The sequence below is a fragment of the Cyanistes caeruleus genome, chromosome 1, assembly GCF_971803275.1.
Source record: "Cyanistes caeruleus chromosome 1, bCyaCae1.hap1.1, whole genome shotgun sequence".
Taxonomy (NCBI): Eukaryota; Metazoa; Chordata; class Aves; order Passeriformes; family Paridae; genus Cyanistes; species Cyanistes caeruleus.
In genome coordinates, this window is record NC_141701.1 from 2996793 (window position 1) to 3024593 (window position 27801).

At 46.9% G+C, this 27801-nt stretch overlaps 1 protein-coding gene across 5 annotated transcripts in view; it reads right to left on the reverse strand.

Annotated features, from left to right (window-relative positions):
• The window catches only part of ADGRB1 (adhesion G protein-coupled receptor B1), a 200484-nt gene that overhangs the window by 41012 nt on the left and 131671 nt on the right, over positions 1-27801 (reverse strand). For 3 of the 5 annotated variants that reach the window (XM_086876939.1, XM_086876928.1, XM_086876950.1), the window contains 5 exons: positions 26081-26184; positions 18599-18701; positions 14197-14347; positions 9395-9464; positions 2292-2358 (listed from right to left, as the gene is read on the reverse strand). In XM_086876939.1, coding sequence (XP_086733065.1) covers positions 2292-2358; positions 9395-9464; positions 14197-14347; positions 18599-18701; positions 26081-26184 — 495 coding nt within the window. Of the gene's footprint in view, positions 1-2291; positions 2359-9394; positions 9465-14196; positions 14348-18598; positions 18702-24854; positions 24951-26080; positions 26185-27801 lie in introns of all 5 variants that reach the window. The other 2 variants (XM_086876917.1, XM_086876918.1) reach the window with 2 other exon arrangements.

A 27801-nucleotide genomic window follows, 5' to 3' on the forward strand; every position in this document is an offset into this window, starting at 1 on the left:
AGAGGGAGCGCTTTGAAATCACTGATCCTTCACTGTGTGGAGGAGCTGATGAGTGCAAGAAAGGCTTTTCCTTAAGGTGCAGCCAGGATGGAGGAAAGGTGGGGCTGAAGTGTGGCTGGATCTCTCCTGGCCAGAGTGTGCATCCTCATTCCTAAGGAGCAGGGGAGACAACAAAGAGCAGTTCTGCACTGGTTTTAATCAGTCAGTCAATCAATCAATCAATCAATCAATCAATCCAGTACACTGATCACCATGATCAGCATCCTGCTCTGATCCTCGCTCCACTTCTTAGGAAGGAAATCAGGAATACAGATATAAGATGGATATTTATCCAGGAATGTGCAGGGCAGCTTTATTCCATTGTCTCTGAGATAACATCCAGGAGCAAAGCCTCAAGTCAGAGGTTCCTGGAGACAACCACCACCTGACCACTGATGACCCTGTCCTGATTTCATTCCACGAGCCTCCCCCTGCCTTCAGCCTGCACACAACCATCACCAGGCTGCTCCACGTGAGCTGGGTGGGCAGAACTGCTTCCAACAGCTCTGTGTTTAAGGTAGATCAGGATTTTTAAGAATAAAGGTCAAACCTTTATCCTCAAAACCTGCAGCTGTTTGGTGTCAGTGGCCTGAGTTGTGAACATTGCTGAACCTGCAGGCCAACCACCTGCAGAGTATTATCAACTTTTTGAGCTCACCTGTTTGCAGGTTCCCATTTATAAAAAGGCTTTCCATGCTTCTCCTTCCCCAAGCTCTTTGGTGTCTCTACCAGGGCAATATTCATTTGTCCCTTTGGCCAGGAGTGAGTCAGGGAGTCTAAATGAGCTGTGTGGCCTCTCTCTTGGTGGTGATCAGGGCCGGACACCCCCAGAGATGATTCACCACTTCCAAATATCAGCTGCAGGAACCACCATTTGCATGTGCTGACCCCCCTGCGAGGACATCTCATTTCCTCAGCTTTTTGGTGAGGGAAAACTGAGCTGGCAAACGGAAGCAGGCTCCTGTGTTTTCCTCACACTTTGAAAGTGCGAACGAAAAAGAGAAAGATCACTTCCCTTGCTGCTGGCACAACAAAAGCGAGGTGGTTTGAGGCAGCAGAGTGACTCTGGGCACTACCAAAGCTTCCTCCCTCCGAATCACTGTGTCACAACCCCACATGAAAGACCTCAACTCAAACCAGTTTTGATTTCTTGCAGAGGAGGGGCCACTGCTGTCTTTTCTCTTTGTCACCGTGATGAAACGATGGCACCAAGGTGGTTTGATGTGCAGTGACAGCGCTGAGAATAGAGGCAGCCCGAGCTTTTGTGGAGTTATTCTCCTGTAAGCTCCTGCTGCGGGGCATTTCATCCCCCAGGCACTGCACGAAACAAAAGCCTGAACTGAAAAAGGAATTGTGAGTGTCAACAACCCCATTCCTGCAGGACTCTCCAGGGCTCTGGAGCCTCAGAGGGCATGAAGCTCCCCCACTGGATAAAACAGCAGGCTGGAGAGAAACTGCAGAAAGATGTGGGGGCTCCAATGTGCCTTTAAACCCATGGGAAACTGCTGCAGGAGGGATTTCCTGGAGGAAGAGCAGTTCTCAGATTCCTTCAGCCCTGAGGTTTCTCATGGCTTCAGCAGCAGGGACGGAATGTCACCTCGAGTGACACCTTAAACTCAAATAATGGCTGGCCAAGGTTGGTGTTGGGGCTGTGTTGAAGCCAGGGGTGATGGGACAGATGAACAGACTCCTCATGAAGGAGCTGGAGATTGGGAATGACCACTTTAACCCTGCCATCTCTTTGAATTCAAAGCAAACATGAAATTTTTAGGGTCATTAGGGACGCCCCCCAGCATCGATTTGAAGATTTCAGTTTCACCTGCAAACAGGGAAATCTGCTCACATGCACTGGCCTGGGATGGACCAGGAATAAAAGCTGGCTGTTGAGGGCACAGCCTGGTCTGAAAACCACCAGGAAACAGCAATTTCTGAAGGAGTCAGTGTCAGAGTTTTCCACCATCTTCCTGCACTTCCACCCAGACAGAGCAAAACCAAGGTAAAACATTAATCAGATGTTAGGGTGCTCCTGTGAGGACAGAGGTGGAAGGCTGAGAGCTGAGGCATATTCTATTTCAGAATCCACCCCATCCCAAATTGTTGGCTTTGCTCGCTATTCCTGAAGGAGGAAGCTCTTCAAAACACAAGTGGAAATAAAGAAGGGCATTCTTGGGTTGAAAGAACAAGGGAACTGGTGTAAGATACAGAGGAGAAAAAAATAAAAAATAAAAAATGTTTCAGGCAAGCTTAAATACCAAAACGACAGCAGCCGCCGGTCCCACGAAGGCATAGAGGAGTCCTCCCTCTAACGACAGCCAGCAGCTGGAAAATGAAGAGAGAAGATAAAGTCACCCAGTGGCAAATGTCCCCAAAAGGCACATGCTGGCTTCTTCCCTTTGCCTGCAGAGCTTAGCCTGGGAGGTGACACCCCATGACAAAAAATAATAAGAAAAAAAAATCTCAGACTTTAAATCAAGCAACTTTTGCTTCCCCTTTCTCCAGAACTTGCATAAAGGCTCCTCTGCCTGGGGACTGCCCACAGGATGGCATTTGACAGGGGAATTCATGCAAAATTAAGGAGAGTGCTCTGTTTCAGACCAGGTCCTGGAAGCAGCTGCAGCATTTTGCTGGCAAGATGATGCTCTTGTCCTACTTATGTGGGAGAAAGAGTGGAAATTGTCCCCTGTTCATTTGCTGACCCCTGTGTCTTCCAGGGGCGCAGGACATTCCTTCCCTCCCTTTGAGATTGCCTCCATGGGGAAATTTAACAACACAGCAGCAAGGTGGGAATTCACAGCATTCCCTGAGTGGAATTTCTTATGGAATGAGCTGAATGTGAGGTGTGTGGTGCCTCTTCTGGAGACCAGTTTGTTCCTCTTCCCTCACACCACACAGGACATCTCCCTTCTGCACTGACCAGATGTGGAATTTGGGCTCCTGCAATGCCTGCTGCCTTCTCAAACTGAGGGAGCTCTCATTGGAGAGCTCCTGGTTGTGGAAGTGCCCAAGGCCAGGCTGGACAGGGCTTGGAGCAGCCTGGGATAGTGGGAGGTGTCCCTGCCCATGGCAGGGAGTTGGAATGAGATCACCTTGAAGGTCCCTTCCAACCCAAACCATTCTCTGATTGTTTTTCAGGTTTGACTGTGAAGTCAGGAAGGAAACACTTCTTTTTTCCCCTGTGAAAGGATGAGCAGAGCACCTGTGAAATCTCTACCCTTGGAGACACTCAAAAGCCACCTGGGCACAGCCCTGGGGCAGCCACCTCCAGGTGACCCTGCTTGAGCAGGTGGTTGGACCAAAAAATCCTGAGGCCCTGCAACAGCCACAAACATCCCCAGCAGCACTGGAGATGAAATTCCCTTTATTTTTTTTTTAAATATATTTTTTTATTTTTTTAATTTTTTCTTGTGGGGAATCCAGCAGTTCAGGGCATGGACACACAAATTAAGTGCTCCAGGGCAGGAGAGGATGGGAATTTACACTGCGTCAGCAGCCCCTGGGAAAGTCTGCACGCTTTAACAGGGCAGAACCCTGGAGAAAATGTGGGATGGAGTAATCCTGTTTCAGCAGAAAATGACCGTGCACTCACCACAGGAGAAGAGCAGGAAACCACAATGGAGAGGGAACTTTCTCCAAGCTCTTAACTCAGCTCACCCTGCAGTAATTTGCCTGCTGTGCCCTCAGTAAGATGCTCTCATCCTGCATCAAGAGCAAACTGATGCTCCCAGGAAACAAAACAAAGTCTTCCTGGAAACGTTTTCGCTTTGTTGATCAGCCTCATATTTATTTTTTTAAATTAAATCTCAGTTAATTTTAAATTAAATTTTACGATTAATTAATTAAATTTAAAATTTTTAGTTTTTAATTTTAAAATGTTAAATTTTTTTTGCCCCAAAAAAACAAGGAACATTTCTGAAAAGGCACCCCAAAAAAAGGGAAGCATTTCAAACTGAGAATTAAAAGTAGGATATTCTGGTTTTCTCCAAGGTCTAAATCTTGTTTATGTCTAAATTAAACCTGTAATGTGCTAACTTAATCAATTCTGATTTCTTCCTGATAGCAAGTTGCTCTGTCACAAGCTGTCTGAGCAGCTGTAATGATAAAATGAATAATCAGCTGAGGAGGGAGAGAGTAAAAACGAAGCTTTGGAGCTCTGTAATGACTGGAGGTCTCCCTAAATGCAAGAGGATGGCTGCCAAATCCCAGTCCTTGTCCAAACCTTTTTATCCAACGCTCTCATCCTGATCTTTCAGGTGTTTTTTTCTCAGTGTCTCTTCCATCTGGTGGCTCAGATGAAGGAATGTGACAGTCCTGTGCTGCAATTAGTGACGAGGACTTGGTGCAAAGAGGGTTCTCGCTCCTGCGGGGTCCCTGGCAGCCCCTGCTCCCCCGGGAGCAGCGGGAATTGCGAAGGTGAGATCACACATCACCGGCCCTGATCCCTTCTGACTGCCTGGCCTCCCTGCCACAGCACTTCATCAAAGCGTTTCCCAGGCTGTCAGAGGTGCCAGCAAGGGAAAGGAAAGGGTGAAGGGATGTCCAAGAGACAGAACTGACAGCAAACCCCAGCCGAGTGGAGATGCTTTTAGCCTCGTGCCTACGAGGCACAGAAATATTTGCATTTAGCTAAGAGGTTCCCTTGTACTTTCCAAAGGACCTCTTCAGTGATTTTTTAAATAAAATTATCACTGGAAGGGAGGAAGTGAATGGTTTAACAATTCCTAGGCAGCGTTTCCTCGACTGACAGCAGCTCTTGTGTCCAGCACAGTAAAAACCCTTTTTGCAAACCATCTGATCTTTTTGTGACTCTGCCACGGCACAGATGGGAGGTGGTGGCTTTTGTCCTGGTCCTGGGGAGGGCTGGCTTCCACCACTGAGCCCTTTTCCACACTGTCCAGCCCTGCCAGCAGCAGCTCTCCCCTCAGTCCTGCATAAAATTGGGCAGCACCAACAGAACATTTTGTAAAACTGAGCTTACAGCCAGGAATCGGGGCTGGCCCACCAGTGTTTATCCAGAGATTAACCCAGAAGCTGCTGAGACACCTGTGGGTCACCAAAGCCCTGACGCAGTGACACCCCAGGACCCCGAGAAATTCGCTGTGTGCAGGCTGTGCTCTCCAAAAACTTTTGATGGGCTCTCCTGTGGGGGAGGATGTGAGCTCCCAGCGCCAGTGGCACAACCTCAATTATTCACTTCAAGCTTTAGGAGGTTGTTTGTGAAGCTTTAGAGGTCCAGAGGCAGTCCCTGGAGCAGCAGCTAAAAGCAGAGTTATTACTCAGGCACTCAGCCTAATCTAAGGAGGCGATCAGTGGCAGGTCCTTTAGACCTCTGGTACCCCTCAGACTTTCTTTGAGATTGCAAGTGCAGCCTTTACCCTGCCCCAGCATGTTCCACTCAACAGCAAAATGTACTTCCAAACGCAGTTCAGACAAGAGAAAGGAAAAATGCCCTTGTTGGAGTGTCCTGAGCAATAAAGGTTGAGTGAATGGCTGCTGGGAATCCCCACTCACACAGCAACACAGACACCAAATCCTGCAGCACACCTTCAATTTTTAACCTGAACTCGACTCAGGGCAGTCTGGCCAGCTAAATGGTAAATATCAAACATACTGCAAGCTCCCTAAACTCACCACTGGCTCTGATCTCTCTGCATTAGAGCTTGGAGACATGGCCAAGCCTTTGATGGGACAATTCTTGGTGGGACAGACTCGGGTCCTGCTGCTCAGCTGTTTCCATTGTTAGAGAAAAGCTTCATCCCATGTTCAGTAAAAAAGCCAGGACCAAACTGGGTGAAATCCCGCTGAGATCCCAGGGTGAACATCCTGATGGAGTTTGTTCCACTGTGGTTGGGCCACCTTTGGCACATCCTGAAGATGCAGCTGGACTGGCAGTTCCAGCCTCAAGACACATCACACATTTCACACCCTGACCCTTCCACCAGCCTCACCCCGAGAATCTTTAACACCAAGATTAATTCTGCAATGCCTTCAACACTTGCAGCTGTCCCCAAAATGCCCTCATGACCATGTCCTGTTAGTTGGATATCAGGGGTTTTTTACCACTGTAAGTTGTGAAAAAAAGAGGAAAAAAAGAGAAGAAAAAGAGAAGAAAGCCTGCTTTCACTGTTGAGTGTTAAATTCTGTGTTCTCCTAAATATCCAAGCCCTGCTTTGAGTTTGAGTCCACCTCCACCACTGGAGCTCCTGCACTGCTCTTGGGACCCAGAAATTGTGGGGTTGGAACATGCTTTAAAAGGCTCTTTGTGGTTTATTTTTATGTGGGTTTTTAAAAGTCCCTTGTGGTTTATCTTGTCACCTCTTGTTCCCTCTTTCCCAGGGAGGGATGTGCTGTGATAAAAGCCTTCCCTTCCTTCTGCGAGCTGGAAATATTGAGCTTTGAAAGTCTGCAGTGCCCACTTGCCCCCTGAGTGCCCACTGGAGACAAAACTGGGCTGAAAAGTCCTTCAAGATCACCTGGTTCCACGCCCCTGCCATGGGCAGGGACACCTTCCACTGTCCCAGGTTGCTCCAAGCCCTATTCAAACTGGCCTTGGACACTTCCAGGGATGGGGCAGCCACAGCTTCTCTGAGAATTCCATTCCAGGGCCTCCCCAACTTCACAGAGAATAATTTCTTTCCACTGTCCAAGCTAAACCTTAAGTTTTGGAGTTCAGCTCTGAAACTGCTGCTGTGAGGCGCTGACTTTGCTCTGGAGAAGAGGTGAAACCAAGGGCCTCCCCACACAGGAGTGCAACAGAGCTTTTAATCCTTTCTGAGCAGGAAAACAGGGCCAAGTGTGAATGCACTCCAGTCTGTCGGGGCGCCCTGCCCGGCTGGACCCACAGGAGTATTTGTTTCATGCTTTAAAATGCAAAAAAGTGTAAATGCAACTCTCATTACAGACATGCTTCATTTTATTTAGCATCAGGGCTTGTGAACCCACACCTCCCCTCAGTGCAAGTCAGCTCTGTTTAACTCTGGCTCTTGGCAAAGCCAGTTCCAGCAGGAATTCAGAGAACCATGGAATGGTTTGGGTTGGAAGAGACCTGAAAGATCATCTTGTCCCATCCCCTGCCATGGGCAGGGACACCTTCCACTATCCCAGGTTGCTCCAAGACCTGTGCAACCTGGCCTTGGGCATTTCCAGGGATCCAGGAGCAGCCACGGCTTCTCTGGGCAGCCTGTGCCAGGGCTTCACCACCCTCACAGGGAAGAACTTCCCAATATCCAATTTAAATCTAATCTATCCTCCTTCAGCTCCAAGCCATTTTCCCTTGTCCTGTCTACCTGGCCCTGGAAAAAGTCCCTCTCCAGCCTTCTTGTGTGTCTTTTAGGTACTGAAAGGCACCAAAATGTGGAATTACAATAGGATGGCAGCATTGGGGATGTCTGATGGGATCTTTGAACTTGAGAAGAACTTTTCTTCTTCTCATAACTTTGGTGGGACTCACCAGCTTCACCCCACATTGAGAAATGTGGAAAGGAGGCAAAAGGAGGGACCACAGAGCCATGGAGTATCCTAGAAAAGGACTCACGAGGATCACTGAAACCAAACTCATCAAACTGGATTGGCTGGGGCGCAAAGGCCCCACTACCCATCAATTTTGGTGACAAAAGTCCTGAGAGCAGAGCTGGGAGCACGGGATCCCCTTCCATCCCCTGGCACCCAGCCCTTGGACACAAGGAGTGACAGAGTCTTTATGGCTGAAAGGAGCCAGAGGACTTGGAGCAAAAGGATGAGAGCTGGTGTGACCAGACAAGCCCTGGGAACGCTGCAGAGTCAGCCCAGCCTCTTGGCCACCTCACCCTCTGCCAGCCTGAGAGCAAAGCAGGAGCCCAGCAGGTTTTGTCACATGTTGACACCCTCCTGGCTGCAGTCTGCAGGGTGGGAGATGCTGGCACAGTGCTCCAGGGCAGAAAACAGGGATTGCTTCCCTGCACGCCCCTCCCTTCCCTGCCCAAGCACTTTTCTGTGCTCAACCTCGTCCAAAAATCTCTTAAACGTTTTTGACAGAGCCACAAAGCTTGTTGTACCTATTCCCACCAGTCTATAAATGAAAAAAAGAGAAGCAGAAATATCCAGGGCCTCCCTCCCATCTCCCTGAGGCTTGTTCATTATGAATTGTTCTGGTGGATGTGCCTGGAGCAAAGTGCCAGAAGCGGCTGACCCACGGAAAATCCAGAGGGAATTAATTTGGGATCTTGGTGATATTTCTGCAAACCAGGCTGTGTTTTGTCCTCTCCTGAGTCACACAACAACCACTGTGTCCCTCTCCACCAGGACACACTGAAGGTGGGACAGCCAGATGTCAGCACAGACTTCAGGAACTCCGTCTATGGATTGGCACTCGAGAAATCCACGATCCTGAACCCTCTGACATGCGAGAATTCAGGTCGCAAATCGAACAGCAAACGCTGCTGCGCTGCTTAATTCTCCCCTGCAATTAAGATGCAAGCCCTGGACCATTTGGCCGTGGGTGTGCAGGATGTGGTGGGAACTGAGGGAGAGCAGGAGGTTCCACATGACATTTCCTCAGTGGGACGATCGAAGCCACATCAACAGCTCCAGTCTCAAACATCGCCCGTGTGGGCTGCAAACCCCTGCCCAGGAAGGCTCTGGAAAATGATGGGATGTAGTAGGAAGAGCCTGACTTATTGCTGCATAAAATATTATCCTTGAACTGCCTCTATGCATAAAATTTCTAAGTTTTTTCGCAACAGAGGGAAAAAATATTTTCCCTTTTTTTCTTTTTCATTTAAAGTCGTATTAATGCTCAGCTCTGAGTGAGCCCAGCCTTGACTTAATGCATTTTTTACCTCTTCCATTATTTCTTTTTTGTTTTCCTTCCCCTTTATGAGCACATAAAAGCTTCCTAAAGACAAAACCCATGGAATTTGGAAAGCAGGCAAACACAATCTGCTGTCAAAACCTTGGTTTGCACAAGTCAGGCTCATTCTGCTGCCTAAAACTGAGATGAGCTATTTGGAAAACGTGAGACCAACCAAGTAAAAAAACAGATTTAAAAAAAAAAAAAAAAAAGGTGACTTTAATTTTTAAGCATCCTAAAGTTGAAATATTCTACATTTTCCCCCTTAAAAAATACATTAAAAAGCTCTAAGTAAAAGGTATTGAGATGAAAGTGATGTCACAAGTACAGCAGTTAAACCTAATTAGTCCCTATAGACTTGTTTTTTAAGGAACACATGATCCAGCTTGGTCAGATGATGGATTGAGGAGGCAGGAATTGTCCTGCACATGGAAATGTAGCTCCCAGCCTGCCTCCTGTGTGTCAGTGACTGGGTTTTGACAAAAAGGATGGAGGATAAAACATGAGGAAAAAGAGGAATCCTTTACTCACTAGTTCACGGTGCCGTATCCCTTGGCTTTAGTGAATCCCACGGAAATGGCAACCACCAAGGCAGGGAGCCCTGTGGAAATGAAACAGGAGGAAAGAGGTAATTTAATCACATGTTCAGCCCTTTTCCCACTCAATATTCCCCGTTTTTCCTGAGTTATTCCAGCACCATCCACTTCAGCCTGGCTCTGTGGCAGAGACTGAGCTCAGGACCCTCAGAACTGAACCAAAGAACTTTAATCACCTCTGTTATTTAAATAAATACCATGAGCTGCAATCAGCTCCTGCCCTGCTGCGGTCTCAGTTGTGGGGAGGTGGGTCTTTCAGTAGATTCAGATGGATAAATTTGATTTTTTTTATTCTTCGGTACTTCATGGTGTCTCTGAAGTTGGAATATTCAGTCACAACTCAACTTCATGAACCCAAAGATGAGGAGCTTTGTTTGCACTCAGTGTAGAATGAGCAACCCAGGTTCAAATCTGCCCCAAATGAGACAGAAAAGGAAATTAAAACAGAGTTTCCCTATCCCAAAGAGATCCTCCAAGATCTGTAATGGAGCAGGCTCCTCTGAACAACAATGAGAAAGAGTTTCAGGTCTCTTCCAGGATCTATGAAGGTTCAAAGTCCAGCTCTCCCCTTTCCAAAAGGATCAAATGTCTGGAGATCAGCTCAGAACATCGGGTTCTTCAACTTTGGAGGTCTCCATGTGGCTTTTTATAGCTCTCCTCTTTGTGGCAGGAGGAATTAAGCTGTCTCAACGCTAAAGATGGGAAAATCCCATTAGGAATCAGCAGGATCAGTAGCCAGCTGGGATTAGTGCCCTAACTCGTGAGCTGCAGAGGTCACAGCAGGTGACTGCAGGAGATCCCAGGAATGTGCAGGCACAGCTTCCAAACAACATTCCTCTGGGAATGGGGTCCCTCAGCAACACAAACCATCCCAAGGCTGATTAATAGTGAGGCTCTGCAGCAGCTGGGAGCCACAGGGCCAAGCTGGCTGGAACGTGGAGCGTTTGAGGGTTATCCTGCAGGGAAGTGCTTCTCTTCCCATGTGAGATTTCCAAGCACAGGTCACATTTCATCAGTCCAAACTCAACAGGCAGTGGATTTAAAAAGTGTCTCTTTTAATATTCATTTCTGTTTCCTTTTCCATTTTCCTTTCCTTTTTCCTTTCCTTTCCTTTCCTTTCCTTTTTCCTTTCCTTTCCTTTTTCCTTTCCTTTCCTTTTTCCTTTCCCCTTTCCTTTCCCCTTTCCTTTCCTTTCCTTTCCTTTCCTTTCCTTTCCTTTCCTTTCCTTTCCTTTCCTTTCCTTTCCTTTCCTTTCCTTTCCTTTCCTTTCCTTTCCTTTCCTTTCCTTTCCTTTCCTTTCCTTTCCTTTCCTTTCCTTTCCTTTCCTTTCCTTTCCTTTCCTTTCCTTTCCTTTCCTTTCCTCTTTTCCTCCTTTTCCTTTTCCTTTTTTTTCCTTTTCCTTTTCTTTCTCTTCCTTTTTCCTTTTCTTTCTCTTCCTTTTTCCTTTTCTTTTTTTTCCTTTTCTTTTTCCTTTCCTCTTTTTTTTCATTTTTTCCCTCACTGGCTCTTGCTCCTCTCGCTGAGCCTCCTTCACACCTCATCTGGATAAATCCTGGCTGATGCATTCCCTACACATATCCCATCAATGCAGCATCCCACAGGAAGAAACCACATGGGGAAAGGACATTTTCAGGAATCCAGCTTTGTGCAAGAGACCCTGGGAAAGACGAAATTTGGCAAAGACTCCGCCAAAAATAGCAACTTGTTCTTCGCAAAGTGCTTCTCTCCAACGTGGTAATTATGCAGAAATCCAGAGTGGGGCTGTGAACTTGGCAGCTCCAGGGACTGGATTGTTCCAAAGCTGGGTAAAAGCCTCAGTTTGGGCTGGGAATGGGTCTGGACAAGGAGCAGCTACTACAGGTGGCAGCTATGTCATGGTGGTTGAGCCAAAGAGCATCACAATGAGAGGTGCAGCCCTGGGAGAGCTGTCAGTGGTCTAAGCAAAGTTAGGTGGGATTAAATTGATTAAACTGAAAAAATCCCCACCAAAAAAACCAAATTTTAATTGATTTTTTTTTATGATCATCAAGACATTTATTCCTAACTGGCCTGTTCCACACACCTGGTGTGGTACCAGCAAGGCTTCGGGGGCTTTCTGCGCAAAGGGAATAATTTAACACAATTCCAAGCAATCCCATCCAAATCCTCTTTCCAAGAGTTTTATACTTCCAGGTCACAGGAGAATCAGGCCATGTGTTAATCATGTTCCACTGGAGAAGATGTTTGCTAATAATTCCCAAGCGCCATTTGGGTTATAAACAGCTGAAGACCCACTCAGAGGCTGAGCTATGGCAGCATTAAAAATCCAGCTGTGGAAACTATAACAGGGTCATAAAAATCCTGACAAAAAATATTTCTTCTTTATTGGGGCTAAATATGATGACTGAGTTGTTCCCAGGGAACAATTTATCTGTCTACTCTAAATCAGAGAGTATCCTGAATTGGAAGGATCCACAAAGATCATCAAGTCTAGCTCCTGACCCTGCATAGGATCACCCAAAGGAGTTGCATCATGAACTTGAGAGCATTGTCCAAGCATGGACAAGAATCATTAATGACAACAATTATTACTAATAATAATTTCAAAAATCGAATTGCAAAGTTGCACATCCAAGAGGAGACCAAAGAAATAAAAAATAATCCTCCCTGCTGCTGAAATTCTCTGCAGCTTCAGTGAGCTACAGCTGAGAGCAGCTGAGAACTTGGCAAAGACGTCCTGAACAACGGCTTACAGAAATGCAAATGTGCAAAGAGGGGAAAGGGGGGAGAATCAGCCCATGACAAAGTGAATTGTGCTAATTATTTCAGATTATGCTCTTTAAAACATATTTTCGGCTTCTTTCCTCTTACAAGTGCCATTAATCCCAGCTCTACAGCTGAAGTCTAGCAGGATGCTAAATATCCAAAATTCCCTTGCTGCCTTAATAGGCAAGAGTGTTCTTCATTTCTTGTCCTAACCTACTCCAAATGGTTATTATGCATCATTTATCAGCAGTGCATCCTAGCTCAGAGCTGACTACATTTTACTAGCAGTGCAAATTATGCTTCTACACATGTAGGGGGATTTTTTTATTTTTTTATTTTTTTTAATCTGTACAGACTACAAATGTGAATGCTGCTCATCCAAAATTCCCTTGGCTAACACGCCCATCTGTCCCAGCTTTTACAAATCAAAAAAAAAAAAAAAATAAAAAATCCCTTTTTATTACCTAGGAAAGCTATTAGTGTGTTACATTTGCTATTCCTGATGTTGCTGGAGTCACCAAGGAGGTATAAACATATGCATGAGCACACCCAGGCTCCTGCAGCCTGTCCTCTGCAGGTATTGTGGTTCTGCTCCTGCTAACACGCAAACCCTGGATTTTAATAACACAATTTATTCTCTATTGTAAGCAAAAGCTTAGGAGGGAAAACTTAAAGGGATGAAGGTGCCGCAATGAGGACGGCTCTTGATGTGCCAGAATAAATCACATCAGGGTGCTTGGTAAGCACCAGAAATCTCTTGCCTGGGGTGAATTGTGAGACTTCAGTAGTAAAATGAGACATTAATAGAGCTCAGCCGCACTCCTTTCTTTCCTCTGCCTCCTCACTTCTCAGCAACTTTTTGTGCCACCGCTCCTTTCAAACACACCCTTGTTATCGCTTTGAAAGCCCAGGTTTATGGGGTTTGTATTTGTTTTCTACTACAGAATGCATCATTTAAGGCTAATAAATTAAACATACGGCAGAGGCAGAGGGAGAAAAATTAGTTACAAGCATCTGCAGCAGTCTCGCAGTTTATTTGTCTCCGAAAGGCGCTGCTGCCATGGAGACGGGATTTTAGAGTTTGCTTCACTCCAGGTTGCTCTGCAGAATCTTGGAACCATAAAATCATTAAGGCTGGAAAGACCTCGAGAGTCATTGAGTCCAGTCAGGTCCACCACTAAACTTTGGCCCTAAATGTCACTTCTTCATGGGTTTTTGAGCGCTTCCAGGGATGGTGGTTCCATCACTTCCCTGGGCAGCCTGTTCCAATGCTTGGCCATCCTTTCTGTGATACAATTTCCTCTATTGCCCCATCTAAACATCCCCCTGGTGCAATTGGAGCTGTTTCCTCCTGTTCCATTACTTTTACCTAGGAGCAGAGCCTGGCCCCCTCTGGTTGCACCCTCCTGGCAGGGAGCTGTGGAGAGCCAGAAGGTCCCTTCTGATCCTCCTCTTCTCCAGGATGATCCCCCGCAGCTCCCTCAACCACTCCTGGTGCTCCAGACCCTTCCCCAGCTCCACTGCCATCTCTGGACATTTTCCAGCACCTCAATATCTTGTAGAGAGGAGTCCAAAAGTGACCCCACAATTCGAGGTGTGGCCTCAGCAGTGCCCAGCACAGAGGGACAATCCCTGCCCTGGTCCTGCTGGCCACAGTGCTGCAGATCCAGGCCAGGATTCCCTTGGCTGGTATCATGTACCAACAGAACACGTCCAACACGGAAGGAGACAGACAGAGAGAGAAAAGTAGAAAGCAAGAAACAGACCCAACCCCAGGAGAAACCACCCCTGGAGCACCCTCTGAAACCTCGACTCCTCCATTTTCGGGTGCACTGGGCAGGAGGTTCAGCTTATGGCTCTCTATTTTTAACCATTTCAGCCCTTCCTGAAACCCCTGGAAGGATTCCAAGCAGCCTCTGCCAAGCCTCCTGAGGAGCACCAGCCCCTCCTGCAGCCTGGCCCTTCTCAGCTGCGCAGCCCCCGGATCCTCACCCCATCCGAGACACAAGAAGCGCTTGCGGATGATGCGGTTCCGTAACCGGCCCGTCACGGCCATGTAGGATTGCCAGGCCTCGGTCAGCACCCAGCAGAAAGAGGAGAGGAAGAAGAAGTGCAAGAAAGCCGCCACCAGCGTGCAGATCACCTGGAGAGAGGAGGAAAGGAGGACACGTGAGAGGAGCGGAAGGAGGAGAGAGCAGCAGGGAGCAGAGCAGAAGGCGCGGGGAGACGCTTCCAAACCGGGCTCTGGAAGGAAAAGTCATGGAGATCAGGACATGGAAATACTGTTTGAGAGGGGGCAGGCTCCTCCACAAGCTTTGTCCTAGCAAAGAACAAAGCTTTAAACTTAAGGACTATGTGGAAATCAGCTGCTCTTAAGCGTGAGATTTATGATAAGGCCATGGTTAACACTGTAGGAGAATTGTGGAATTATAAAATTGTTTGAGTGGGGAGGGACCTTAAAGATCATTTAATTACAACCCCCCCTAATAAAGGCAGGGACACCTACTAGAAATCTGAGCACACATCCCACCCTGGTGCTTTCTTGGCTTCAGCAGGATTTATTTAATTTCCAAAACACCCAAACTATTGCCATGATCCTTTCAAGGCAAGGGGGGATGGAGTCGTTAGTAAACAGTGCACTAATCTCAGCTCAAAAGGTTTGCGAAGCACCACACGTCCCTGGCAGCCCAGCCATGGAAATGAAATCCGAGGAAGGCAATTTGGATGGTGGCCCTGCCAGAAAAACAGGGCTGAGTGAAAGAGTTAAGCCGTGAGAGCTGGGTGAAACCATGGCTGCCAGGGGCTGGGAAACGACTGCAAACATGAGGGCACAGTTGTCCAAGAGCACATAACTACCAGCAGGGAGGAGATAAAAAAAAGAAAAATATAAAAAAGAAAGAAAAACTCCCCTAGATTAGAAAGAATTTCATAATGGTGAGCTCTACTAGGTGGGGAAATCTCACAAGGGAAATGCAGGCAGCTTAAGCCATTTAAAATTAAACTGGGGAAAGAACTGGCAAATGCATTATGAAGAACAATCCTGGAGTGCCAGGGAGATGGACTGGAAAGCTGACAAGCTCGTCTTTGTTTTAACTCAGCAAGGCCAAATCTTTCACTGGTGCAAATTGGTGCCGCTCTGTTTCACTCAGCCAGTTTTCCCCCCATCTGTGAGCTGAAAACTGTGAATCAATGTACTTGAGAAGAAAGTGATAGGAAGAAACTCCAGCGGCTCCCAAGGAGAAGGGAGAGCAAATAGATTTTAAAAGTGACTCTAGATGAAAAAAAAAAAATTGCTTCAGGCATTTGTGGGAGGGGGAGGTTTATAATCAAGGATTTCTTTGCTTTGAGTTATATGGGGAAACATGGACTTGGCTTTACGGTCAATGAACCTTTCTCTTTTTTCTCTTTTTTCAACCACCAGCATTTTTCAAGCCAGAGCTCTCATGCACAGAGTGGCTTTTATCATGATTTTATCGGATTGCTCTCGATTCATCCACTGGCACCACCCGACGTTATCAGAGGCTGTGAATAAAAGCAAGACCGTGTGTTCTCTGAGATAGGAACTGTCTTTTTTGTTCCAGATTTGCATTTGACACCAAATCCCTCTGTATTCTGCTTAGAAGTGGATACGGGATGTCAGTTCAGTCCAAATAACACAGCTCAATATGATAATGTCCGGTAATTTTCACATTTTACAAGAATCCTAAAAAAAAAGGTGGTTCCTATTTATCAGCTAACAAACCCCATAGGAAACAGCTACAAACAGAGGATGTTTTCTGGAATGGATTTTAAGAGATTGTTATTTTAGAACCTTTTTCCTTTTTGACTGATATCAGGTACAACACTGTTCACGTTACCTTTTTGATTTTGTTTCAAACCAACACAGTTCTTCCTTGTAAAGGGCAGAGAAAAGCTTTGCTTTACAATTTTACACCACAGAGATACATTTGGGTTTGTTTTTTTTTCTCAAATGAGTAGCTTTGATAGAAAGGGAAGAAGAGAGAGGGGGAAGACAAGAGAAATACGCACATCTCAGCTGGACCAGGATGAACTCATCACCTCAAATGAACTTGGCCAACTGATAGGCAGGCAAATATTTGCTTCCTCTACAACCTCTGCTGCAGGTTTTCCCTTCCTTGTGGGGAAAACCAAACATCCCCATGAAGGGCTCAGCACAGGGATGTGATGTCCCAAGACCCAGCAGAGCATGTCAGTCTGTCAAGGCCATTAGCCCTTGTTTTCCTTTAAGAGGAGAAATCTGTTTCCTTCCAGCACAAGCCTCGAGACACGGACACTTCCTGCAGCATCCCTTTCCTTTGTATACCCAGATTGCTGACTGTAATTTTTATAGCCTTTTCCCAGGCCTTTCATCTTCAAAAAGCTTAGCAAATCCAGGCGTGGAATCTCGCCTTTGAGGTTACACGGATGGAAATCCAGGGAGAATTTGACATTTCCAGGGAAGCCGATACCGCAGAAATCTCCTGGAGAAGCCGCAATTATAAATCCGTCACCAACATTTTAAGGCGCTTTATTATCGATAATTGAATGTGAATAAAATCTTAATTTACACTCCTTCGTCTCTCCTCTGTATAGTTTTCTTTCTCTGTTGCCTGCCAGAGACTGTTTACTAGATGGCTGAGAGGAAATCCAAGAATAACCTTTCTATTTCTGGGCTTTCATGCATATGGATGTGCAAAGAGCTAATCTGCCTCCTGCCATCGCTGCCGGGAGCTTTGAATCCCCACCAACAGCTCCAACAGTGAACTCCCAGAGTCACGGGACAAAAAAAAACCACCGGGGAGAACCTGGGTTCATAACTGTGCTCTGGAGGAGGTGGGAGAGGAGGAACACTTCCAGCTCCTCTCCTGAGGTGAAGAAGAACCACCAAAGAGGAGGTCCAGCCGTGGTTTGTCCAGTTGAGAGTCCCTCAGTGTTTCATTCCATGGAAAGAAGCTCCCAGCACATGTTTGGTGTGGCAGAAAACACAACCAAGGAAAGCAGGAGCTTGGGTCACCCTCTCTCCACCTCTTGCCAACCACGTTGGTGAATAGAAGACAACTCTGCTTTGGGAATGGAGTTTCTGAAGGGCACTTTGTAGGAGGAGCAGAGCTGGCTGCTTGTTTCCACACTTGTCTACACACACAGGGCTCCAGCAGCTGGAAAGCTTTTGCTAAAACAACCTAACCCTAACCCAAAGGGCCTTCCATAGAAATGAGTCCCTGATTCACTAAATCCTTCAGCTTCTCTGCAGGAATCAAAATCATAGCATGAGTTGAGTTTTGGGAGGGACTTCAAAGATCATCTCATTCCAACCGCCTGCCTGGGCAGGAAGATTTTCTCCTTGCTCAAAGCCCCGTTCAGCCTTGCCTTGAACACTTCCAGTGTTGGGGCACCCACAACTTCTCTGGGCAACCTGCTCCAGTGGCTCTCCACCCTCACAGAGAAGAATTTCTTCCAGATATGCTTCCAACAGTGACACCGTGCTCACACTGCCAAAGCAGGGGCTCAAAAAACCCAGCTAGTCACCGGTTCCTGTTAAGCAATAACTAATTTTTGGCTTCTGACTGTGATTTTGGCAGCAGGAAGAGTGGAGGAGGTGTCTTGCCTCACGTTTTTTGGCTCAACAGAGTTATGATGGTCGGAGGATTTGGGAAGATGGGAAAATTTACAGCGGGAAAATACTAATGGTGAGCAGTGATTTGTCGTGCCAGACATCAACAGGGAACCCGAAAGAGCGTGAGCTGAGGGAAAAAAGTCATGGAGGCAACGCACGCCTCTCCAGCTGGGTCTGTTGGAAGAGAGCAACCAGTGCTCATGGCTTGGAAAACCATGCTGGGTCTTGCCTGGAATGCTGAAGTCACTCTGGGATCTGCTCCGAATCCCTGGTGGCCCTGCAGTGCTCACGGTGCATCTGGCAATGCTTCCCATCCCCAAAAAAGGTTGGACAGTTTTGTGCCTGTGTTCATTAACATCTGCCAAGTACTTTCAGCTCAGAGAATAAAAAAACTGCTGGAGAAATAAATGTAAAGCTGAGAGGCTGTTTGTTTGGGGTTTTTTTTAAAGGCCCTTTCTCAATCTGTCTTTGTAATTTTTTTGAAAATAAAATGGTTAAAGCCTTGCAAATCACCACGCTTCTTCACCGTGCCATGTGCCAGCTACTCTAGGCAGATATTCAAAAATATCACATTGGTTTTAATCAAAGCCCTGAGGATGCTGACAAATTATCAAAGAGAGAGCGAGAGAGAAAATTGAAATCTGCCATTTAGCCGTGTCTTTGACATGTCGCTAATTAACAGATGGAGGAAAAATGAGGAAGCGCTGCCTGAATGGATCATTTCAGTGTTAAATCAGGGGGAAAGCAAACAAATAAACAAAGCCCCGGCAGATCCCTTACCTTATTCCGGGTCTGGGTCTGTCCGATCAGGATGAGAGCGTTGGAGGAGATGATGGAGAGGCAGAAGTTGATGAGGATGACGGAGCGCTCCGAGCGGATGTACCTGCAGTGAGAGAAGAGGGGAGGGAGACCCACCCTGTCACAGCCTGCCCTGGGTGACCTCCAAAAAGCAACAATCCAGGCCAGGCTCTACAGAATTGCCAATTTCCTGCAGATTTTATGTGCTAGACAGACAAGAACAAGGAGGGAAGGGAGGGGGAGAAGATGTCTCCATCATCCCCCCATCAATGCTGGAGTTAGGAGGCAACAAGCAAGGGGCCAGTCTAGCCTAAGCCCCTCCTAAAACAGTAGAGTGCTGCAAATCTTCTTCAGCTCTGCCTACTTGAAACGGGGGCTTGAAAAGGAGCTTGAAAGAAAACAAACAGGCAACACACGGAAAAGATTCCCAACCAAGAGCCACAGGCATGCTGGCGATGGAAGCAGATTACAAACACATGCACCTTGACAACAAAGTGTGTGTGATTCAGCATTCCCCTTCCTTCAGCCTAACAACCTGGGGTGAGAAGCATTTCCAACTTTATTATTTTCTTTTTTTTTTGGTTTTTTTTTTTTTTGGCTTTTTTTTGTACCACTTCTCCAAAAACTAGGCCAAATATGTAACTGCAGCTGTGGGTTTGGGACATCAGGGACAGCAGTTAGGGAGCTGTTGCCTTCAGCACCTTGCAGGAGCCAGCTATTTGTCATTTCTGATTTGCAGCACGGCACCAGGCTCGCCGCTGAGGTAAGGGCACCACAATTAATTCAAACCACTGGCTACGGAGGGAAATTTCTTTGAAGGCACTTTTATGTACCCAATAAAACGAAAAGGGAACTGCAAAGATGCAAGTCCTCAAGGATTGACTCAAGATCTGACCACACCAACACTCACACACGTGAATTATCTCAGAGATGCTGCCAGCGCCCTGCCTGAATGCCAGATGAGTGAAGAGGAGATGCTGATGCTTCTATAAATTAGAAACAGATGTATTAATCAACCAGCTCATCCCTGGAGGCTAATGCAGGATTATTTCCTATATTCCAGCACATCAACTATTTATGTTGGGAATTTAATTTCATTAATTAAGTTGGTCGTGCCTTGGCTGCAGAGTTTTGAGTTTCTGATGAGGAAGGCAGGACTGCAACTTGTGTGCTCTGCCAAGGGTAAATCTGTGCTTTAGACCTAATGAAGGCTGTAAAACTTTTATTTTTTAACTTCTCCTTGAGCTGTATGTTCAGACAAAACTGAATGGTGAGGATATGCTTTCCTGGATGCAAAAAAAGAAAAGCAAAGGTAGCATGAACTCCTACTTAATCTGTTGGAAATCTGGTTTATAGGAAGTTCTCCCTGAAATTCTCCCAGCCCCAGAAAAGGCTGCAAAATGTAGGATCCCAGCTCAGCACAAAACTGGGCTGACAGGCTGCAAAACGAGCTTCTGGTTCCTCTCAGAGCCAAGCTGAGCCCAAATTTTCTGATTTCACTGGGCTCCAAACAATGCTGGGCATCACCTGGACCCTGCTCCATTTGTGGCTGGAGGGTCCTGAGACCTCAATCTATTCATGCTTTGGTTGTGGGAAGCAAAATCTCGAATTTCCAGTCAGCAGCTTCTACAGGGTAGAAAGGGAGATTTGGGCTCTGTCCTGGTGAGAAGGAGATGTAATAAATCCATGTAGCAACACTATGATCCCACTGCTATTAGCATGAACTTCTAAGGTCTCCACTCGTCAGAAAAAGGTAAGAAATTAGTTGATCATAAATCTGTATTTTAAAGTAAGGGGAGATAATCCAACTGTCTTAAGACTTTTTGCCCTTTAAGCCCCCTTAAACCAACTCTCCTTTTTCCCTGCTTTCCTTCACACCCTGGGAATTTATCTCGTTCTCCAGATCCCTGAACCTCCAAAGAATGAGATGTGGGTTGGCAATGAAAAAAATCAGAATAATTTAGCTGGAATAATTTTTAGGGGGGAAAAAAAAACAACCTCTCACGTTCCCAGTCCAATCCTATGCCCAAAAAACCAGGACTGATTTCAAAGTCAGATCAAGTTTCTCAGGGTCTCGTCTGATTGAGATTTGCAGGAAGAGAAACGCTACCACCTCTCTTGGCTGACTTATTACAGCACTAAACTGCTTAACTTAACTGCTCTTGTGGTGAAGGATTATTTTGCTTTATATCCAGCTGGGTCTTTTCCTGCTGCAGCTGGTGCCTCTAGACCTTTCCCTGCCTACCTCTGCAAGTTGTTTGGCTTCTCCATGACTGCTCTTTAACAGCCTCCTCTTCTCCAAGTTTGCTCCCTTGCCTCCTCTGACATTCTCCAGCTCCCTCAGCATCCACTGGACTTGCTGCAACGTGCTGGTATCTCTGGTATTGGGGGTATCCAATATTGGGCACCTTTTCCAGGTGTGGCCTCAGGAGTGCCAAACATTGTCCAGGTTGTTAAAGAAGACATTAAACAATGTTGGCCACTCTACCAACCCTGGCCAGAGGTGACCAGCTCTTGATTAGGCCTCAAACCTTTGACCACTACCCTCAAATCCTGCAGGAATTCCATCCAGACATAAAGCCACCAATCCAGCGCATAATTCCATGATCTGGACACAAAAACGCCTTTGGGAACTGTGTTAACATCCCTGGCAATGTCGAAATCCACACCAGCTGCTTCTCCCCACTGTCCATGGAAGCGGTCATCCCATCCCAAAAGGAAAACAGGGCAGCCAGAAATCGTCACTGTCTACTCCAAATTGCTTCCTTGTCCATCATTTTGCCTGGAAATAACCTTTAGAGCTACCTGCTCTTTAATCATCCCAGGGGCTGTGTAGGTTGACCGGTCAAATGTTCTCTGGATCCTCCTCCTCGCCCTTTTTAAAGGTGGGTGTAACATTTGCCCTCTTCCAGCCTTCAGGAAGCTCCCCAGGTGACAGAGAGTCTCCACAGTCACACCAAACATACCCCTCAGTGCATCCCATGGATCTGCAAACATCCAGATAACTTAAAACAGTCCTTGCCACTCTTTTCCTTGCCAGTGGGGAGCATTTTCTTCCCTGGATTCTGCCTCTGTGGAGGAATTTGGGAGCGAACCTTGCCAGCAGAACATGGCAAAAAGGCACTGGGTACCTTCACCTTTTCGACTTCCTTATCCATTAGGCTGCTTGTCCCAATCAACACCAAGGCAAACGCTTTCCTGGGAAATCCTTTGGTGCTGACGTGCCTCCAGAACCCCTTCTTGATGCCTCTCACATTCCTGACCAGTTTCAAACGCAGCTGAGCTCTGACCATTCTAATTCAATCCTGTGTTCCTGGGCAATTCTTCCAGAGTCCTCCTTGGTAGCCTGACCTGCATTCCAAACATTTCCTTGTAAAGTTTCTGCTCGGTCAGAATGCTAAGAAGACCTCCTGCCACGGTTGCTTTTCTCTTCCATTTCCTCTTCTCCAGCACAGGATGCTCCACAGAAAGGAATCACCATTCCTCTCCAGACCCTCTGGCCAAAGAAGTCAGGAATTTGTATCAGAGGGAGGAAAAAAACAGAACTTGATGGGTTTTGCCCAGGAACACATCTGCAGCAAAGACAGAGCTTCTCCAGGGTGCTGCCCTGCTATCCCTCTACTGATAGATGGATTCTGTCTGCTTATCAAAATACGCTGTACTCAGTCACAAAACTGGGGAAAACTCACTGATAATTTAGGGAATTTCTGTTCCAGACTGTGTCCTACAATCATAGAATGTCCTGAGCTGAAAGGGATCCACAAGGATCAGCAAGTCCAACTCCTGTTCCTGCACAGGACACACCAACAATCCCACCCCTGTGCCTGAGAGTGTTGTCCAAACACTCCCTGAGCTCTGGCATATTTGGCGCTGTGACCATTCCTAGGGCAGCCTGTTCAGTGCTAAACCACCCCCTGAATTAAGAAATATATCCTGATACCCAATCTAACATCTCCTGACACAGCTCCAGCCATTCCCACAGGTCCTGTCACTGGTCACCAGTGAGGATCCCCACATGCTGCACCAGCTGAGACAGATGGAAAAGGTGGGAAAAGCCCGCAGTCTGTTTCTCTGCCCCCATCAGACTCCTCTCCTCTCCACAAACACTGAGTCACTGCTGCTTTCTCACCATGTGTACACACATCCCTCTCCACACAGCCACTTACTCATCCCTGCCACCTCCCACCAGGGCCAGGAGTGCCTCAGCATCCCCAGCGAGCTCCTGGGTTTAAAGCAAGTTGTTAACAGCCCCTCCAGCTCACTGACAGCCACTCAATCAATCCTCAGGAGTGAGAAAAGCTGGGGCTGTTCTCTCGCAGCGATGCAGCACTCCCGCAGCTGCTGCCGGGGGCAGAGCTCTGCCGTGCCCCACATGCTGATGGGCTGGTGGATGAGCTGCTCGATAGCAGGGATCGATCCCCGTGCTATGGAAAGGTCACTGACTCCAGAGGCTGTTGAGCAGCAAATGAGTTCAGGGATGGAAAACACATCGGGGCGCTCCTGAAATGCCAGTGTGTCAAGGAGCTGCTTGAAAAGAGGCTCCATTTCACCTTTCTGATCCCTGAGTGCTTGGGTTTTCCCTCCCCTCCCCTAGTTTTTTCCCATTTCCATGCCAGTTTTCAATTTTTCCTGGCAATTCCCCCAGTTTCTCCACACGGGTGGTGGAGCACGAGGCCCACACACAGACCGTGCCTCCAGCTGTGACCCAGGGCAGCCAGCGCCGAGACGGAACAAGGTCACTCCACTTCTGTGGCCCACTGTGTCACTGACCCCTCTGCTGAGCCTGCTAATAAGACCAGAGATGCACCATCTGCAGCAGGGATTTTTGCAGCCATCTGTCTACTGGGAACTGGAGAGAGGCCACCAACAGGCCACCAACAGCCGTCGAACAGAAACAACTTCCAGTTTCCAACGGGACCGTGCCAAGTTGGCCGCGTCTGAAGCGATCACTTGCCTCAAAAAGCTCGTGCCATTCATGCCAGTGGCTGAGTAGGTGCCACCAAGGAGCAGCCTTTATTTGGGGGTTTTGAAAGAGGAGTGGAGGGTAAATTCATTTCCTCCCTGATACGTAGCCTGAAGCTGGGATCACCTCCCTGTTACTCTGCCCTCTTTTCTTCACCGTGTTCCTCTCCCTCCTTCTCGCCCTCCCTTCCTTTCTGCTTCCCACATATACAAACAAACCCTAGCTGGGCAAAATTCTGGGAAAGCTTCCAGATTGTCAGCCTCAGCGAGCTTATTCATCAGATGTGTTTCATACTCAAGCTGGGTCTATGGATGCATGCTCCAGATGCCTTTGTCCGGAGTTCTGAATGGGAAACATTCCGGCCAAAGCTCCCCGAAACAGCTGAGCTCTGGTGAGTGCTCTTCACACAAGATCAGGCAGCCAGGACATGAGGAGTTTGTCTCCAGCACAGTGGAAAAGAACTGCTTTGATGCTGCTCCTGTGTTTTAGAGACAATAGTACTGCTGATTCCATTTCTAAGCACTCCTCCAGCTGCTGTCTATCAGAATATACAACATTCAGGGCAAAACAAAGTGGGAGCCAGGAGATAATGTTGAATACAAAGTTCCTGAGACCATTGATAGGAAAGCACATTCATGTCCAGCAGCTATGCCTAAAATAAAAAGGACACACAGAGCGCTCAGGGCTCAGCCACAGGAATGCTGTGAAGTTTGGAAAACATGAAAACATGATCTACAGAGAAGAAATGGAACAAACTCAGCGCACCAAAGAGAAATTCTAGAGATCACTTGATCATGCTTTACAAATATTTACACAGAGAGACTCAGGATAGAGAGCCCTTTAGTCAAGATATAGCTGGTCTCAGGATCACTTGGAAATGCATGTCCATCCTTGGCTAGCTCAGAAATACCCATTCAAGCCTCCCATAAACGTGTCCTCCCATTCCTGCTGATCATTTTTGGGCATAGGCATAAGGCAAAGAGTGGAATGAGAAATTAAACAGAATGTACTTGAAACAGGTCAGGCAATTTACTGTCCTCAATAACAGTAAATATTGGAAGGGTAGGGGGGAGCACAGTCCTGGAAAAAAATGCATCATGTTATTCCAAATGGCTCTGGCATGCTCCAAACTGATTCAGCCTCATGTCTGAGCTTAGGTTTCAGATCCTGACCCTGTTTCTGATAGGAAAGAGAGGGTGAGGCTCGAACACTTGCTCTTTAATCTTCTAACTTTCCACTTGATCCTGACACCAGTGACCCCAGTAAGGCACCTACCGGCGCTGCTCAGTGCCGCCCAGCCTGAGGAAAAGCAGGAGAGGACAAGGACTTGAGCACATCCAATGATACCCCAGGCACGGAAAAACCTGAGTTCTAGATAAACGTTATCATGATCAGTCTTCAGCTGCCAAAATTAACCAGGCACTATGCACTGTCACAGTATCAACAAAAAAAAAAAGATGCATTTTTTTTTTTTCTCAGTTTTTTACTCTCTTGTTTCTTTCCTCTACCAAAGCGCAGAAAAAGTCATCTCAATTCAATCTCTAAATGGAATTTACCCTTTCCTCCCTACTCAGAAGAAGCACTGCACAAATTAAGAGCCTCACACTGATCCCTTCTCCCAAAAGGATCACCAATAATACCCAACAGTACTCCCTGCAACCACTCCATTTGGATTTCACATTCACCTAGTTCTGATTTGTCTTTGCCTGGCCTCGAGCCATGAAGGTCTCAGCGTGTTTGCCATGGATTTAGGAGAGACATGGATCTCGTAGGATAAACTCAGACCTCGTTCAAGGCAATGCAGGGAGAAAATCCCTTGCACACCTCGGGTCCTCCAGCTTAGAGTCACCAGAATGAATCAAACAGGGGCATGGGCCAATTGTTCATCAAAGCTTTGCTTCAAAATCCCTTCAGCCTCCATAAATGACACAATTTTAGGTTCCACCTGACCTGTTTGCAGGAGCTGTCAGCAATGGGATGTACTGAGGGAACCCATATGCATCTGAAGCTGAAGGCAAAACGTAGCTAAAAGGTTGTGGAGTTATTTAGATGATTTAGGGTTTAACATTCTTAAGCTCCTGAAAAGTCCTGTCAGTTCTTCAGGCCAGATGTTTTCATGGCAGGTCACGAAGGCTTGGATGCTCCCAAAGAATTACCTTGCAGCAGCATCTGCCTGCCAAGAGGCCGTGCGTGTCCACCTCGCCTCTGACAAGGTTCCCTGGGGTACACAAAGGCATCAAAACCAGCACGAGGCTTTTGGAAATGGAACAATGTCCCTACATGAGGGCATGGCACTAATTTCACTCTGCTAATTTCTCTGGCACTGAAAGGAGAGAATAATGCCAGCTAAGCCACCAGGATGACTTTCTGCAGGGCCCACTCGTTCCCAAACAGTTCCTCCTCAAGCACCAGACACCCAAAACCACAGAGCAAACATTCCAGGATCCGTGTAGATCAAAGGACAGTTACTTTCCCCAAAAAGAAGAGAATGAAAGCCATACCTCCAAACAGAGACATAAATGATAATCAACAGCAAAAGTGTCAGCGAGGATACTCCACAGCCTACAATTAACGTGACAGAAGGAACCAGCACCTTTTCCATGTTCTGAAAGAGAGAAAGTGAGACATTAAAAATTAAGTTCAGACAGTTCTACCACGAAAATTTCATGGCAAGAACTTTCCTGTTTGTTGGTGTGTCCACTTAGCTGACCTTCAAATCACACTGTGCATACAAATAAGCAGGGAAGGAGACCAGGATGTTTCTGCTTGACCCAGCCTTTTTTAATTTTTTTTTTTTTTAATTTTTTTTATTTATTTTTTTGGACCTGATTCTGCTCCCACAAACCAGTGTCAAGCCTGGGTACCAATATTTGATATTGTTATCTGATATCCAGGGAAGGCAGGCAGGTGGAAGGTGTGGGTTATGAGAGGAAGATCAGACCCTTCATATCCAGTGTGAAACTGGGAAGACAATTAATGAGGCAATAACAGAACAATTACAAACTAGCTCTTCTGGGATGGAGGTGATGAAGGGTGGAGGATGAAAAGAAGGTGAAAATTTTCCACCAACCACAAACATTCATCTGGAAAAGGATGAAATGAAGCAAGGGAAGGAAAAACAAGATGTGTATCCTGCCCACAGGGACCATCCATCAATTCACTGCTCTTACACCACTACAAGAGGCGTTTTTTCATAGAAGGGGATCACACAGGCTGGAAAACCTGGTGTGGAATGGTTCTTTTTTCCTGACTGAATACAAAAGAGCATCAGCTCTTGCAACATCAAGAGCAAACACAGGCTGTAACTTCTCTAATGGAGTTCTCTGCATCCTGTATCTACCCAACATCTGCCACACTGGTGATCACTGAACTCGCCCTGTCCTCAGCGAGGAGCAAGGAGCTCAATCCCACTTGGCTTTCTCTGCTGCAGGCTTTTTTTCTTCTCCCCCCTGGCACGCTTCTAATTTCCACATTAGTGATCTCTGCTGGCAGGAAGGCAGAGAAAGGCAGAGCCCCACGGAGAACAGACACCCAAGAACCCTCTATTTAGGGTGATTACACCATTTGCAGAGGGGAGGGAGCCCAGTCAAGGTTGTCATTAGATTGGCACAGCACCAGCACCTCGCACTTCACTCATGGAGATGAGATGGCTTCTGACACAGCAAGGGCTTAGCACAGGAGATTAAAAGAAAAAAAGAAAAAAAGAAAAGTAAATTATGCATGAATTTAGGAATGAAACAGGCAGTCCTCTAAGGACTTGACTACACCGTGTTGTTGGCAGGCATGAGCCTGCTCAGCCTGAACCTCCAGTCAGAGGGATGCCACGGAGCTGAGGCTACAGCAGCTCTGTTCCAGGCTACTGAGCCTTCTCCAAAGCCAAATGCATCAGGCAGGGCTCAGTGCTGCATCAGGCCAGCTCAGAACATGGCCAGAGCAAGCCTGTGTCCACAGTCACTACAGGGTTACTCCAGAAAAAGAGATGAACAACCCTGGTGCACAGAGGTCAGAGCAGAATCGTCCCTGAATTTTTGAGGGCTCGGGAGGATCCTCCTTATTTGCTTATTTTGAACGAGGGCACCTCTCACAGTTGGGGGGAATTAATGAGGAAAAAAACTTTCACCATGCCACTGCAAAGAACCCACAGCAGCTGTCAGGAAGGATGGAACATGAACTTCCAAAATTTAGTGACACACTGTAGAAGCCTAGAAAATAAGGGGATTAA